Source organism: Pteropus alecto, unplaced genomic scaffold (genome assembly GCF_000325575.1).
Source record: "Pteropus alecto unplaced genomic scaffold, ASM32557v1 scaffold73, whole genome shotgun sequence".
Classification (NCBI taxonomy): Eukaryota; Metazoa; Chordata; class Mammalia; order Chiroptera; family Pteropodidae; genus Pteropus; species Pteropus alecto.
This window is the reverse complement of record NW_006436284.1, coordinates 6645292-6660891: the sequence shown is the minus strand read 5'-3', so window position 1 is coordinate 6660891 and position 15600 is coordinate 6645292. Positions and strand designations below refer to the sequence as shown.

At 33.5% G+C, this 15600-nt stretch overlaps 1 protein-coding gene across 1 annotated transcript in view; it reads left to right on the top strand.

The window, feature by feature from the left end:
• The window catches only part of MIER3 (MIER family member 3), a 29778-nt gene that overhangs the window by 8846 nt on the left and 5332 nt on the right, over nt 1–15600 (top strand). The window contains exons 3-9 of the mRNA XM_025047224.1: nt 3005–3139; nt 4696–4816; nt 5716–5801; nt 6017–6089; nt 8045–8196; nt 10262–10343; nt 11741–11835. Coding sequence (XP_024902992.1) covers nt 3005–3139; nt 4696–4816; nt 5716–5801; nt 6017–6089; nt 8045–8196; nt 10262–10343; nt 11741–11835 — 744 coding nt within the window. The remainder of the gene's footprint in view (nt 1–3004; nt 3140–4695; nt 4817–5715; nt 5802–6016; nt 6090–8044; nt 8197–10261; nt 10344–11740; nt 11836–15600) is intronic.

Sequence of the window (15600 nt, the reverse complement as noted above, 5' to 3'; positions counted from 1 at the left end):
TTTCTGTATTAGTAAAAGTTACCACCATTTGCTAAGCAATTGCTTAGATAGAAATCTGGGAGTCATCTTTCCCTCTCCCTTACAGTCCCACATCCGAAAACCCATTTGATTGCACCTCAGAATATGTGTTATCTCTTCACTTTCCTCTGTGTATACATCCCTACCCTAACCCAGCATGATGGTCCTATATGATCTCCCAGGAAGAACTGTTAGCTCTCTGCCTCCCCAAACTTTTCTTCCTGTAGCTGCCAGCATTTAAGAAGAAATAAAGTCATCACCTCTTTTTATAATTCTCCAGGGGCCTCCTATTGTCCTGGGAATAAAGGATACTCCTCGTCTTCTCCTATGGCCCTATGAAAATAGGCCTCCTACACTATTCTGTATTTCAGGACTCTGTTTATTTCCTTTGTATTCATAATAATTGGTAGTTCTATATTTGTGTTTTGTCAGTATCCCCTTAGACTGTGAGTGGTAGAAAGGTAAGATCTGTGTTTCATAGAGCACCTGACACAGTGGCCTCCTGGCACACAGTCACTACTCAGTGTTTCTGATGACAGACAAATCCCTAGTACACAACCCTCATCTATCAAATGCTTCTTCATCTTTCAAGTTTTAGCTCAGTCTTTGCCTTCTGTATGGTACCTCCCTACCCTATACCATTATTTCTAGAGTATAAGTCTTCCCTTCTTTTTACCCACCAATTTATAGCACCATTTCCAGAATCAATTATTGCAGCCATCACATTATATTATAGTTATTAACTTATCAATCTCTTTTAGTAAGACTAAATTCCTTGAAAGTAGGAATTTTTCTATAAAGTCTATATTCTACATTTCTATATTCATAGCTGGTAGCTTTCTGCCCAGTACCAGATAGAACCCAATAAATGCTGTATTGATGGGAAGGTGGATAATGCATGTATGATGAGTGCAGATTTTCATCTCTGCAGCTCATGGAGGGAATCTGAAACTGTGAGATTATGGACAAATACTGCTGGCAGGTGGTTGGCAAACACTGCAACCTAGTCTTCTATTATATGATAACCAATATGAGCCAGAGGGGATGGGCTGCATGGACTCTTCAAGGAGCGGTACTAGAGAAATTCTAAATCTAGTTCTGGGCACCTTTGAGGGGTTCTTTAATTCATGAGGCTTACCCATGGCATTAAGTGAACCTCTGTCCATCCTGACCATACAACTCAATGTGCGTTAACTCCCTGCTACCAAAGCAGCTTTTTACTGATTTCAGTCTCAAGCTAAAAGGATTTTATGTGTGACATGATTGGTGTGGTCATTGGAAAGGCACATTTCCCACTGCAAATTTACAAATTGGCACTTTCTGTTCTATACTTTATTCTGTTTATTTAGCATGAGTCTGCTTTAATCAGGCACAGTGAAAAGTGTAAGTTCCATACCTGAAAAGGTGAGGGCCAGATTCCCCAGCTCCTGCATTCTCTGTGGATCCTGGTGGGCAGTTAGCTGGTCTCTAGGAGTCATCGCTGGCTCATCTCAGCATACTTTGTGACCAGTTGTGGGCATGTTTTGCACACTCTGCGTTAGCATTTTCATGCTGTTCGCTTCATGACTTAGATATTTTGTCTTAAACTAAACCAATAAGCAAGGGTTAAAAATGAATCTCTTAATAGATTGACATAAACATATTAAAAATATTTTTTCAGGCAAATATGTTTCATTTTTTAAAATAACTGATGGCAAAATAAAATATTTACATTACATACATCTTAAAAAGATTTAACAAATTAAGTTGTCTGTGGATATATTGTTTTGTACTTATTCGAATAATTATAAATAGTTTCATACACTTTAGTAGTTGAATTAAAATATTTTTAAAAATACAGTTGACCCTTGAACACTGTGGGGGTTATGAGTGGTGATCCCTGCCCCACTGCACAGTCAAAAACCATGTATAATTTTTGATTCCCTAAAATCTCTACTAATAGCCTATTGTTGACCAGAAGCCTTATTGTTAATATAAACAGTCAATTAATATATATTCTGTATGTATTATAGACTGCATTCTTATAATAAAGTAAGCTACAGAATAGAAAATGTTATTAAAATAATAAGGTTTGTGAGTTTTTCACAAATTTGTCACAAATCTCTAAAAATTTTTTCAGTATATTTGTTGAAAAAAATCCATGACTAAGTGGACCCATGCAGTTCAAACCCATGTTGTTCAAGGATCAACTGTACAATACTTATTTTCAGATAGAATAGTCGGGGCAAGAACAGTGACTGGGTGTCAGCATGTGGCATGCATAGATACTCATAACACAGGCAGCAGTATAGCCAGAGAATGTAATTTTGTCAAAGCAATGTAGCCAGTAAGAGGACTGTGGATCCTGGGATTCAAACCTAGTACTAAGACTCAGTTTTCTCATCTATTAGATGGTGGTAATAATACAAATTTCACTAGATAGCTTTTGGAGAGGGGAAGTATAGAAGATAGATGTAAAAGGATTATAAATGGATAATTGTGTTTTGAACATTAATATATAAATATTGTTGATGTTAGTAAATGCTGAGTAAAGGTTTCCCATCAGGTATCTCCTAATTAACATGAAGAATAAACCAAGTGGTAAACTGTTAATTGTGGGGGAACAAGCTGAAAATTACATGAAGTTTTTGACTGATTAATTAGAAATGTTTTCAAGGAAAACCTTTATACCAGTGTGAAAGCTAAAAAAAAAAAAAAGTCTTCATTAAAGCAAAAATTTGAGGAGTTTTTTGAAAAATGAAGTGATTGATGCTAGAAAATAAAAACTAAGATATTAATTATTAGGCTTATATTAATGTACTAATAACAGCTCTAGGTGTTTGAGACTGTTTTCTAGCAATAGCCAAAAAAGAAAAACTAAAACTCGGCTTTGATTTGATACTGCTGTCTTGCTAATGCACGTTATGAACATTTAGGGTATCATAGTTTATCTGCATTTCTGTATTGTGACATCTCCTAAGTTCATGTTTGTACCCTGGCTTGATAGGAAGGAAACATGCCTCTAGAAGATTTACTGGCATTCTATGGCTATGAACCTACAATTCCAGCAGTTGCAAATTCCAGTACAAATAGCTCCCCAAGTGAACTTGCAGATGAACTACCAGATATGACACTAGACAAAGTAAGTACAGTCATTCAAAAGAAAAATTCCAGCTACATCACCACTGACTTTTTTAGAGTTTCCTTAATTTAAAAAATTTCATAATTCTGAAATGAAACTTATCAACCCATTGCTGTTATCATTTTGGTGACTGATTTAAGTATTCTTTGACTTTGATCACAGTACTTTAAAAGTAGTAGTAGCTTCATAATACGTTGCATGTTTGAGTATTCTTCCATAATTTTTCCATCTTTCCTATGTAGATACTTTCTGTCTAAACTTAGGTTTTGCCCTAAATTCTTTTGATCCTGTGAACACTTGCATGTATTGATTAATAAATCCCCTACAAGCCTTCAAACCCAGCTGGCTTAGGTATGGAGTGTTTGAAGAGAAGTTCTGTTTTTTTGGGCTCTGTGAGTGACAGCAGCCGTAGCAGCCAAGCCCTCGGTGATACATCTCTAACATAGGTTGTTTGTGGGGAAGACCTAGTCCCTGCTGAGGAAAATTTACACAGCCACTGTCTCTGCTAACAGATCCCTGGAAAGCTTCCCTCGCCTTTCCGATCTCAGGCAGGGAGAGGAATCCACATCTTGGAACCTCTTCCTGTGAGTTATGTTCCCACTTTTCAATCAAATGTGATATTAATGTACCACAGACCTTAATGACCATAATAACTCAGCAAATAATGAGTGCCTACTATGTACCAGGCACAAGGATGACTATACACTTACAAAAAAAAATTCAAGCCTTTTTCTTTTGAAATTATTCACAAGTCAGAGCTGTTCATTAGTTGAACTTTTTAAATTATCGTAAGGGTTTGGAGACTTTTTTAGGTTTTGTTTTATAGTTGTCCCTTGGTTGTCTGTGGGGAGAGGGATTGGTTCCAGAACCCCTTTGGATACCAAAAACTGAGAATGCTCAAGTCCCTTATATAAAATGGTGTAGTATTTGCATATAACTTATGAATATCTTCCCGTACACTTTAAATCATCTCTAGATGACTTAGAATACCTAATGCAATGTAAATGGTATGTAAATAGTTGTAACAATTATTGTTTAGGGAATAATGACAGAAAAATGTCTGTACATGTTCAGTACAGAAGCAACCATTGTAGACCTAACTACATAATACACATCAGCAACAACATAACATTTTTTAAAATGTATTTTTATTCCACGGTTGGTTGAATCTGTGGATGCAGAGCCCTCAATTACTGAGGACTGACTATTTATGTTGGCAGAAAGTTAGTTCAATTGTTAACTACTTAGAAGTAAGATGATTTTTGTTGTAAATTCACTAAAAATTAGCCTGTAGCTTCAGATAAGCTCTCTACATATCCATAAATTAGGCAAATTGTTTGTTATGCATGTATAATAGTATAGCTATTAAATATCTATAATTAAATGTTATGTACTTACATTAAGTAAATTATTGAATTTCAAATTCTCAAAACTAAGAGCTTCAACCAGTTTTTAATTATAACACCTTAAGTTTATGAATAATGTTATAAAAAGATTTTTAAAGCTGATGAGATATAATTATTTCTAACTCTAGCACTGTATTTCTATTCTTACAGGAAGAAATAGCAAAAGACCTATTGTCAGGTGATGATGAGGAAACTCAGTCTTCTGCAGATGATCTGACACCATCTGTGACTTCCCATGAAACTTCCGATTTCTTCCCTAGGCCTTTACGATGTGAGAAACCCAGTCATTAATAATTAATAGTAGTATTGATAATCTAGCTTGTATACATTTTATTACATTTAATAGTTTGCCAAAGTAGTCTAAGTTTTTTACTTGGTTGAAATAAAATGCTATTATAATCTGAATAAGATTATATAACCTTTTTATAGGGATAGAGGTCAACTAATATTCTGTTTAAAAATTAAAACATTTGCTTATTTTTTCAAGGCTATTTTCTTTTTCAAGAATTATCTGTTGCTATGGTAATCCATCTTAGTTCAACCATTAAATTTTATAGACATTTTTTGGACTTCTTTACTCTCCTGGTTTTGAAAGCTCCTAATTGCTCAAAGTATTTTTTATTTTAAGTGATTTATTTAATTAAATTTTATTTAATCCTTTCCTTTTAATTCTTGGTGTTATCCCTTAATGTTTATTAGTAATATTTAAAAGATCTTTGGAAAGATTTCTTATATGCAACCTTGTTTATTTCTCAGGTATTCCTGTGGTAGACAGACTGCTCAGTTAACATTCAAATACACATACACGCATGCACAAAAACATAACTATGTGTACCTCTTGGTATGTGTCTCAGTATGGATTAATATAATTAGAACTCCAGTGCTTTATATATTTTTTTAAGGTGACCATAGTGATTTGCCTTTTGCCTTCCCAAACTACTTGATCAAACAGTAAATAATTATGAGGATACTATATACTATCTTAAGTGTTTTCGGTGTCTTGTTTTGACTATTGTCAAAATGTGTGAACTAGTACAAGAGGTTTAGTATATTTGTGTTGATCTCATTTATTCAACAAATTTTTATAAATACTATGTGCAGACACTCTTATAGGTGCTGCAAAAACAAGCAATAAAAAACTTTTTTAAAATTTAATTTTTCTCTTTTAAGCAAATACTACATGTGATGGGGATAAGGAATCAGAGGTCGAAGATGTTGAAACAGATAGTGGTAACTCACCTGAAGATTTGAGGAAGGTAAGTTGAGTTATCATAACTTAGTAGACCATTTGGACTAAAGTATTAATGTAGCTTTTTAAAACATTTTTGAAATAATTTAAGAAATTTTTTTTTTTTTTTTTTGTCGCAAGATGAAGTTTCTTTTGACCTGTAGTAATTGATTAATGAGCTGGAATTTTTTTCCAGTATTTATTTTTATAATAAGTTGTTTTTACTTCTGAATTTTCCTGCAGGAAATAATGATTGGTTTACAATATCAGGCAGAGATTCCCCCTTATCTTGGAGAGTATGATGGTAATGATAAAGGTAAGGAAGGCTTTTGGTTATGATGATATTTGGTAGGCCATGTTACCCCTTGATAAGTTTAAATATCTGATTATAAACCTGCCTTGGTAGCATAAAGATAGATTTGGAGTCAGGGAAAATGTAGGTCTGACTTAGGAATAATATATCAAAATTAACCATGAGACTCTGAGAATTACCTTTTTCTCTGTACAGTGCTTCTTGGCCAGTAGGCTCAGCACCTGTTAAAATAGTAGAGCACCTCTTAAGGTGCAGCTGCGTGGCCTATGTCCTGATTCAGTAGAATTGGGTAGAATCTTATCACTCCAGGTAATGAGAATGTTAGGGATTAATCCTCTTGAAAACTCTTGAATGAAAAAGAAACCAGAAGAAATTATCCTGCCCCAGCCTTGAAAGAGAAGGTAGTGGAATATAAGGATTCTGCTTCTTTTTGTTGTACACTCCTCCTTAAGTGTAATTAGTTTTCTTCACATTTTTGGTAGATTTCAACTATAGTTGGTTCTAAAAATATGGAGATTTGAAGTGGCGAGAAATAAAAATACAGTTATACCTTCCTAGAAGGTAGATTTGCCCACATGGATTTGGCCTTTTTTCTAATGAGTCGATACGGCCTTGAGAGGTTATGAGGGCAAAACAGCACAGCGACACAATACTCCCTGAGTTGTTCTTTCTTTCCTCTATTTCAAGTCATCCCCCATTTAAAGGAAGGGAGAAGTGGCCACCCTGGGGTCATTAGCCGTGGCAGCCCTTAGCAACACCATTTCCCTAAATTGCTTTCAAAGTGATGGAAGACAGTTGTTTTCGGGCAGCAAACGATAGCTGATCATCTTCAGATGCCCGAGCCTCTCCACTCTTACCACCCAAATGCCACAGAAAGTCTTGGAGCCAGTTAAATGCTCAGCACCTGTTGGTTCTTAGAGTAAACATAATGGAGGCAATCTTCTCTTAGTTCTACACATACATTCAGGAGGGAAAGTGTACCTCTCTATCTTTTGAGGGAATAACCCTAAGCTATTTTATTTATTTTGGTTTTGACCAAAGAGTGAAGTGGTTCTAAAAACTTAACGTAAAAGTCAGTCTCATTGCTTCATAGGCACGTGTTATTTTTAACTTTCCTGTTCACTGGGAATGATAATGCCTACCTTATACAATTGTGAACATAAAGCACTTACCATGGTCCCTGGTACATAGTGAGCTCTCAAGAAATTTTTTATTAGCTATATTTAGAATGGACTGCACTTGAAGCAATGGGAAAAATACTTGGGCCATTTGTATTTATTGTGTGAGGTAGAAGTTTTGAGTATGGCAGCAGTGTGTACATTAATATAATATATACCTGTTTCAGTGATATTTTGCTTATTCATACATCCCTCTCTTTAAGAGATTATGGAAAGTTTATTTCTCTTACTGTTTATTCTTTTTTATTTTTGATTAATCTGCTATCTCCTGTAAATAAAAATTCATCTTTTGGGAGGAAATCAGTAAAGGAAAAATATTCCTTTCTTAGGTATTTCATTATTGGCATATATTTTGGTTTTTACTTATTTTTGTTTGTCAATTTTTAACTTAGAGACATTTCATGGAGCCATTTTGGGAGTTCAGTAGAAAATTTCATTGAGATTATGAAAGAATTCACACAGGTTATTTTTACCCTCTCATTAGGAGAATATAAGATGTTTGCTAGGCACAGAAAACCTTCTGGTTGGTTAGTAAATCTAACCGCCAAAAAAGCTACTTGCTTTAGCCACTGGAACATTTGGCCCTTAATAAAGTTAAAAAACTTTTTTTAAACCTTTATCAATGAAAGGCTCAACTTGCCAGATAATCAAATTATTAATATTCTCAAAGTTAGTTACTTGTCCCACTGAATAGCCTATCAAGGAAGAGGGGGAACAGTTTGTATACATCTTTGAGTATGTTCACTATTTTTAATGTGTTATTGGGATTTCCTTTAACAGCGTATGAAAATGAAGACCAGTTACTTTGGCGTCCTGGTGTGGTTTTGGAGAGCAAAGTTAAGGAATACCTTGTTGAGACCTCAATAAGAACTGGAAATGAAAAAATAATGGATAGGATTTCTGCAGGAACACACACAAGGGATAATGAACAGGTATACTTCAACTTCTGTTGAAACAACAGCCAACTAGTAGTATCTTACTGATTTTCTTATATTTGATTCAAATATTTCTTACGTGTCAAGTGGCTAGCTTTTTTTCTGATAGGTTTTTAAAACTAGGAAAATAGCAGTTTAAAAAAAAATCTCAGGATCTAGCAGTAATTGCTCTATATTGTTTCATATCTTTTTTCTATACATATACACATACCTTACTTTGGATACCATGTTATATCCTTTTAATCACTTAATCTTATTTTTCTTGACATTAGGAATTCTTTAGTACCTCATTCTTGATGACTGTATTCCAGACTATAGTTATAATATTACTTATTTAAACATTCTCTATGGTTAGACTTTTAGGTTTTATGATAAAGATATTTTTGGATTATTCTCGAACTTCATTCAGGAAGTGATTAAAAGTAATGTTATATTCAGATAGTATAAATTTGCTTTACGAGCAGTTGTTAAGCACTGTGTATCTGTAGATGCAGAACACTCCTGATTCTGTGTCGCGGGGGTGTGAATATTGCCTATTGAGGGTTTTTTTGAATAACCCTTGTTTTGCCCGCTCACAGCATTTTGCCTCTCTCCTATGCCTTTTCACTCTGTGTTGCCAACCTAGGTGATCCTGACAAATGAGTAGGTAGACTTAAACTTGAATTTCCAGGTAACATAAAGAAGCCATCCCAGCTGAACTTCAAAGTTTTGTCACCTGTCACAAAGAAATCCCATTGGGTTTTTGTATTATATTTCATTAAAACTATAAATTAATTTTGGAGGAAGTAGAACTTTTAAAACATTAACCCTTACATTTCAAGAACATGGTCTAACTCTCCTGTTTATTTGACTTTTTTAAAATCATTCAAATGTTTCTGTTTGTTTGAACATTACATGCATCTAATTAATTCCTCACTACCTTTTAAATATGTATATGTGTATTTAATGCTATTGTAAATGGGATCTCGGTTTTGTAATTGTATATTGTTGATATAGAGAAATATTATTTTAGATTTTTTTCTCTAGTTATTAAAACTAATAGAATGATTTTCAGTTGTTTCTCTTAGGTTTTCTGGTCTAAAAGTCATTGAATTATACTTTTGTTCCTTCCTTACCATTATTTTATCTCTTATTGCTGTTCTGTGTCTTACTATATTAGCCATAACTCTCAGAGACATTTGGTGTAGTAATAGTGATTTGAGGCCTGGTTTTGATGGAAGGTAATATATGTGAGGATTTTATATTAAGAATAATACAAGCTCTTGGTTTGATGTAGGCTATCTTTATTATAGTATGGTAGTAATCGTCTACTTATAACTATTAATAGTTTTTGTCTTTTTAAAAATTAGAAGTAGATACTAATTTATCAGATTTTTTTTAGCAGCTGTTGAGATTGTTTTTTTAATGATTGGTTATTATATTGATTATGAACATATTGATGTATTAATAGGTTTACTGATGCTGACCTGCTATTTCCTTTCTTGAAACAACTTGGGAAGGTAGATTATTATTTAACTTTCAGTTGAGTTCTGTCTTCAAACAATAGGAAGAAATTCTAATTTTAAAAAAATGACACCCTTCATAGTAGATGGAAAAAACTGAGACCATTATGAATCCCAGTCAGTAAAGTTACCCATACTTCTATTCTAGGTCTGCTGCTATCCCTGTTATTAAAACTCTCAGAACAGGAAGTAGGTGATATAGAGAGAAGACTATAGTTCTGATTTTTCCCAACAACAACAACAAAAATTATATAAAATAGGGAAATTCCCCCAGCTCAGAAGGCCTGGCAATAAAGAAAAAAGTCAAGAATGATACTGGTAGATGACTTCTGAGAGGTAAAATGAGGATAAACAATGAACTCTTGGGTTGCCAGAATCAGTCTGCCAGGGTAGTTGTGTAGACTAAATATAAGTAAATATAACCTAAAGTGTTCTGAAATTAGAGAACATTTCAGCCAGTGTTTGTCAGGACTTTTAAAATACAGCACTCTTTTTAAGAATGCTGTTAAGTATCAACCTTTGGTTGTTTTTATTGAGTAGTTTTTTTCCCTCTCTCCTAGGCATTATATGAACTTCTCAAGTGTAACCATAATATAAAAGAAGCAATTGAAAGGTACTGCTGCAATGGAAAGACATCTCAAGGTGAGAAACACTTGGGATCAAGAGAGGGAAATGGCAGGGATGGTCATTTGGAGTTTAGAATAAGCAAAGTATCTGAAGGACAGAGCATTCCTATAACATTTGTAAGATCTCTGATCATCTTCATAGCAAATAATTTTTTCCTTTTTCTTGCCCTCTCTTTTTAGACGTACTAGAGATTGTTCAAATACAAATTAGTTATCCCCCTTTCACCTCCATTTTCTTGAAGAAATAGTTAAAGAACAAAGCATATCCCAGAGATGACAATATATCCAAAGTAATTAAAAAAAATGATTTTATGATTTCATTGAAGAAAAAAGTTTTTTTCTTTCTTTTTTTAAAGACAGGAGATGAAAGGAAATGAAAGATTTAAAAGAGAAATATGTATAATATATTCCATTGAATTGCAAGAAGTGTATTTTTAGTAATCATGTAATAATATTTTTACAATGCTTAGATTTTATTTTGTTTGTGTCAAGGAAGATGATTAACTTTAATTTTAGTAGTTTTGTCATTATGTAAATGGATTGCATGCCCCATAGTTTTCATTAAGGATATGTAGGGTGAAGTAATACTTCGTAATACAAATGGCTTGGGAAAATGTAAAAGCTGAAACAGTACATTTAAACTTGTAGGGTGAGATAGTCTATACTGAAATGTTTCCTTGTAAAAGCTACTTCTTTGAAAAAATTATTTTAAGCTCTCATAACTGTTAAAATTAAAATGCTGGTTTCTTCCTTCAAACTGTTCTTCACTTTATGGTAGACTGCTATTAATGTCTTTGGGCACCTGGTCCCTTGTCATTGAGTGAGGCACTTCATGTCTCCTCTGCCCCTAACTACATTTGAATTTACCATCAATTCCTGGTGGGATGTTGAATGAGATTTAAGTCTTTTGAGAGCATGGGCTGTTTCTTATTTCCTTTGTACTTCCAGAGTATAACACTCTGAAAACTGACTTTAAATAAATATGAATTGATTACTTATGGTCTCTAATTAAAGAACTTATTATGATTTTAATGTACGATCAAAATAAGGCTTTTTTTTCATACAAGAAATAACTTTTTTTCTAATTAAAAAAATATATGCTCACTGTTTTAAAAATCAGAAAAGTAACCAGCATAAATTATAGAAAAACATTAAATTCTTATTCCACCATGCAGAGAAAAAAAAGTGTTTATATTTTGGTACTATAGACTTTTTGAAAAGATTTATAGTATACATATTTTTGATAATCCTAACTGAAATCTCCCAACATATAGAACGTGTATGTATGTGTGTGTGTGGAGAGAGAGAAAATCTGTGTATTTATGACATTAATAGGGAAAACATACTGAAAGTAAATCAGTGATTCATATAAGACTTTTGAGGGCAGTGAATTTTGTTTTAAAATTTCCTTAGAGGGAATGACTGCATGGACGGAGGAAGAATGCAGGAGCTTTGAACATGCACTCATGCTTTTTGGAAAAGATTTTCATCTTATACAGAAGAATAAGGTAAGTTGAACAAATTAATACAGAGAAATTACTCAGTAATTACAATGAATATAAGTAAGTAATTTTCAAGTCATTTGAGTAGGAAAAGAAGCAGCAACTTGTTGGTGCTTCCCTGCCATTAACATTTCTAATATTGCTCCTAAACATGACTGGGATTTACTCATAGGTGCCACTACTTGCTCATGAGATGGCTAATACTATATTCACCTATCTCTTGACATATACAGTTATCTTACTCTACTTACAGAAAATGGATTTACTCTATTTTTCAGGAAGTCGTACTCTTATACCATTTTCCTTGACTTTCTTTCTAAACTGTTGAGAAGTTTATGGCCTCAAAAATGTTTCTGTTCGGCAAGTTGCTGAAGAAACATTGGTTTCTACTAACATCAAATGCTGGTAAGATTGTGGAGCAACAGAAACTCATTCATTGCTGGAGGGAATGAAAATGGTACAGCCACTTTGGAAGACAGTTTGGCAGTTTCTTATAAAACTAACCATACTTTTACCATACAATCTAGCAGTTGTACTCATTGATATTTACCCAAAGGAGTTGAAAACTTATGTCCATTTAAAAACTTTCACAGAAATGTTTATAGCAGCTTTAATCTTATTACCAAAAACTTGGAAGCAGTGAAGATGTCCTTTGAGGTGAATGGATAAACGGTGGCATATCCATATAATGGAGTATCATTCAGCTCCTAAAAGAAATGAACTATCAAGCCATAAAAAGACATGGAGGAACCTTAAATACATATTGCTAGCCAAAGAAGCCAGTCTGAAAAGGCTGTGTACTGTATGGTTCCAAATACTGTATGATTCTGGAAAAGGCAAAACTATTTGGAGGCATTAAAAAGATCAACGATTCCAGGGGTTAGTAAGAAGGGAGGGATGTAAAGGTAGAGCACCAAGGATTTTTAGGGCAATGAAACTATTCTGTATGATATTATAATGGTGTATATATGTCAATCCATAAAATATGCAATACCAGGAGTGAACCCTGCTGTAAATGAAGGACTTTGGGTGATAAAGATGAGTGTAGATTCATTGATTGTAACAAATGTACCACTCTGGTGGGGGATATTGATGGTAGTGGTTGTTGATGGTGGAGGAAGCTATGCATGTTTGGGAACAAGAAGTATATGGGAACTCTGCACTTTCTGCTCAAGTCTGCTGTAAACCTAAAACTACTTTCAAAAATGAAGTGTATCTTTTAAAAAGTATTTGTATATTTTCTAATAGTTTGGAATTAAGTCTCCTTAAAGTTTGCTTTTTTATTTATTATCTCCCTTCATCCTAAAGGAACATAGGGTCCGAAGTATTTAGGTGGATAGGTCAATATTTTATGCCTTTCTCTTTTTAATTAATACATTTTATTTAGAGTAGTTTTTGGTTTACAGAGAAATTGATCAGAAAGTATACAGAGTTCCTTTATACTCCTCCCCACACATACACAGCTTTCACTAGTATCTTACATTAGTATGATACATATGTTACAATAAATGAACCAGTACTAATACATTATTATTAACTGAAGTCTGTAGTTTACATTAGGGTTCACTCTTTGCGATATATATTCTGTGGATTTTGATGAAACTATGATGATATGTATCCACTATTATAATATCATACAGAATAGTTCTATTGACCTAAAAAATCTCTTGTGCTCTAACCTGTTCTGTCCTGTTCCTCCCACCTTCCTCCTTCCTCACCCCAACCTCTGGCTTTTTACTGTCTATATTTTTGCCATTTCAGAATGTCATATCGTTGGAATCACATAGCATGTAGTCTTTTTGCATTGACTTCTTTTACTTAGCAATATGTGTTTCTTTATGTCTTTTCATGGCTTGATAGCTCATTTCTTTTATCACATTTTTTTTTTTCTTTCTGACTTTTTTAAATTTTATTTTATTATTAGTTTCAAGTACACAGTACATTGGTTAGACATTTATATAGTTTATAAAATGATCCCCTGATTGCTCTTTCTCTCCTCTGGTTCTACACCTAGCCATTACATTAATGCTAACTGCATTCCATATGCCCTGTTCCCCATCCCCACGACTATCTATCAACTACCAATTTGTACTTTAACCCTTCACCCCTTTGTCCCAGTCCCCCAAACCCCTTCCCCTCTAGCAGTCACCAGATTATCCTCTATTTGATATCACATTTCTTTTTTTTCCATTCTATTGATATACCACTTTGTTTATCCATTCACCTATTGGAGTACATCTTGGTTGCTCTCAAGTTTCGACAATTATGAATAAAATTGCTATATACATCTGTGTGGAAGTTTTTCTGTGGACATAAGTTTTCACCTCCAGATAAACACCAGTAGATGTAATTGCTGGATCGTATGATAAGAGTATGTTTGGTTTTGTAGGAAACTGCCAAACTGTCTTCCAAAGTGGCTCTACCATATTACATTCCCACCCACAGTGAATGAGAGTTCCTCTTGCCACATCCTTACCGGCATTTGGTGTTATCAGTGTTTTAGGTTTTGGCTATTTTAATAGATATGTAGTGGTATCTTGATTTAATATACATTTCCCTGATAACATAGGATGTGAAGCATCTTTTCATCTGCTCATTTGCCATCTATATATCTTCTTTGATATCTGTTAAGATCTTTAGCCAATTCTTTAATTGGGTGTTTTTTTTTTTCTTATTGTTGAGTGTTAAGATTTCTTTGTATATTTTGGATAATAGTCCATTAGATGTGTGTTTTACAAGTATTTCATCCCAGTCTGTGGCTTGTCTTTTCATTCTTTTAACAGTGTTTTTGCAGAGTAGAAGTTTTTAATTTTAACAAAGTCCAATTTATCAAATTTTCTTCCATAGATTGTATTTTTAGTGTTGTATCTAAAAAGTCATTGCCATCCCAAAGGTCATCTAGGTTTTCTCCTGTGTTATTTTCTAAGAACTTTATAGTTTTGCATTTTACATTTAGGTCTATAATTCATTTTGAATTAATTTTTGTGAAAGATGTAAGATCTGTGTCTAAGTAACTTCCTGGGATTTTGTTCAGGATTGCACTGAGTCAATCTGTAGATCAAGTTGGGAAGAACTGACATTCTAATAATAATGAGTCTGGTCACTTATATGAATGTGGACTGTCTTTTCATTTAAGTCATCTTTGATTTCTTTAATCAGAATTTCATAGTTTTTCTTATATAGACCTTGCTCGAATTTTGTTAGATTTATGCCTGTGTATTTCATTTTTGAGGATGGTAATGTAAATGGTATTGTTTTAATTTCAAATATCAGTTTTCATTGTTGGTATATAGGAAAGCAGTTGACTTTTGTATGTTAATCTTGTATCCTGTAACCTTGCTATAATTCTTTATTAGTTCCCAGAGTGTTTTTTTTGGTGGGGCGGGGGAGGAGGGAGGGAGTGATTCTTTGGGATTTTTCTGTATAGACAATCATCTGTGAACAGAGTTTTCTTCTTTCTCAATCTGTGTATCTTTTATTTCTTTTTATTTTTTTGTCTTATTGCATTAGCTAGACCTTCCAGTGTGATGTTGAATAGTTTCATGGTTTTTTGTATTTATGAAAACCTAATGTTTTCTCAGAGATGAAGTGTTTAATTTAGTGAATAGATAAAATATTTTTAAAGAAGTTTGGGTTGCTCCCAAAACATCAGTTTTACAGTGACTTATGAACTTTATCTATTCATTTCATAAAAAGCTTAGGTCTATCATTTATCAAATGTTGTTTTAAGCTCTAGAGATATATCAGTGAATAAGACAGGAAAAGTTTCTG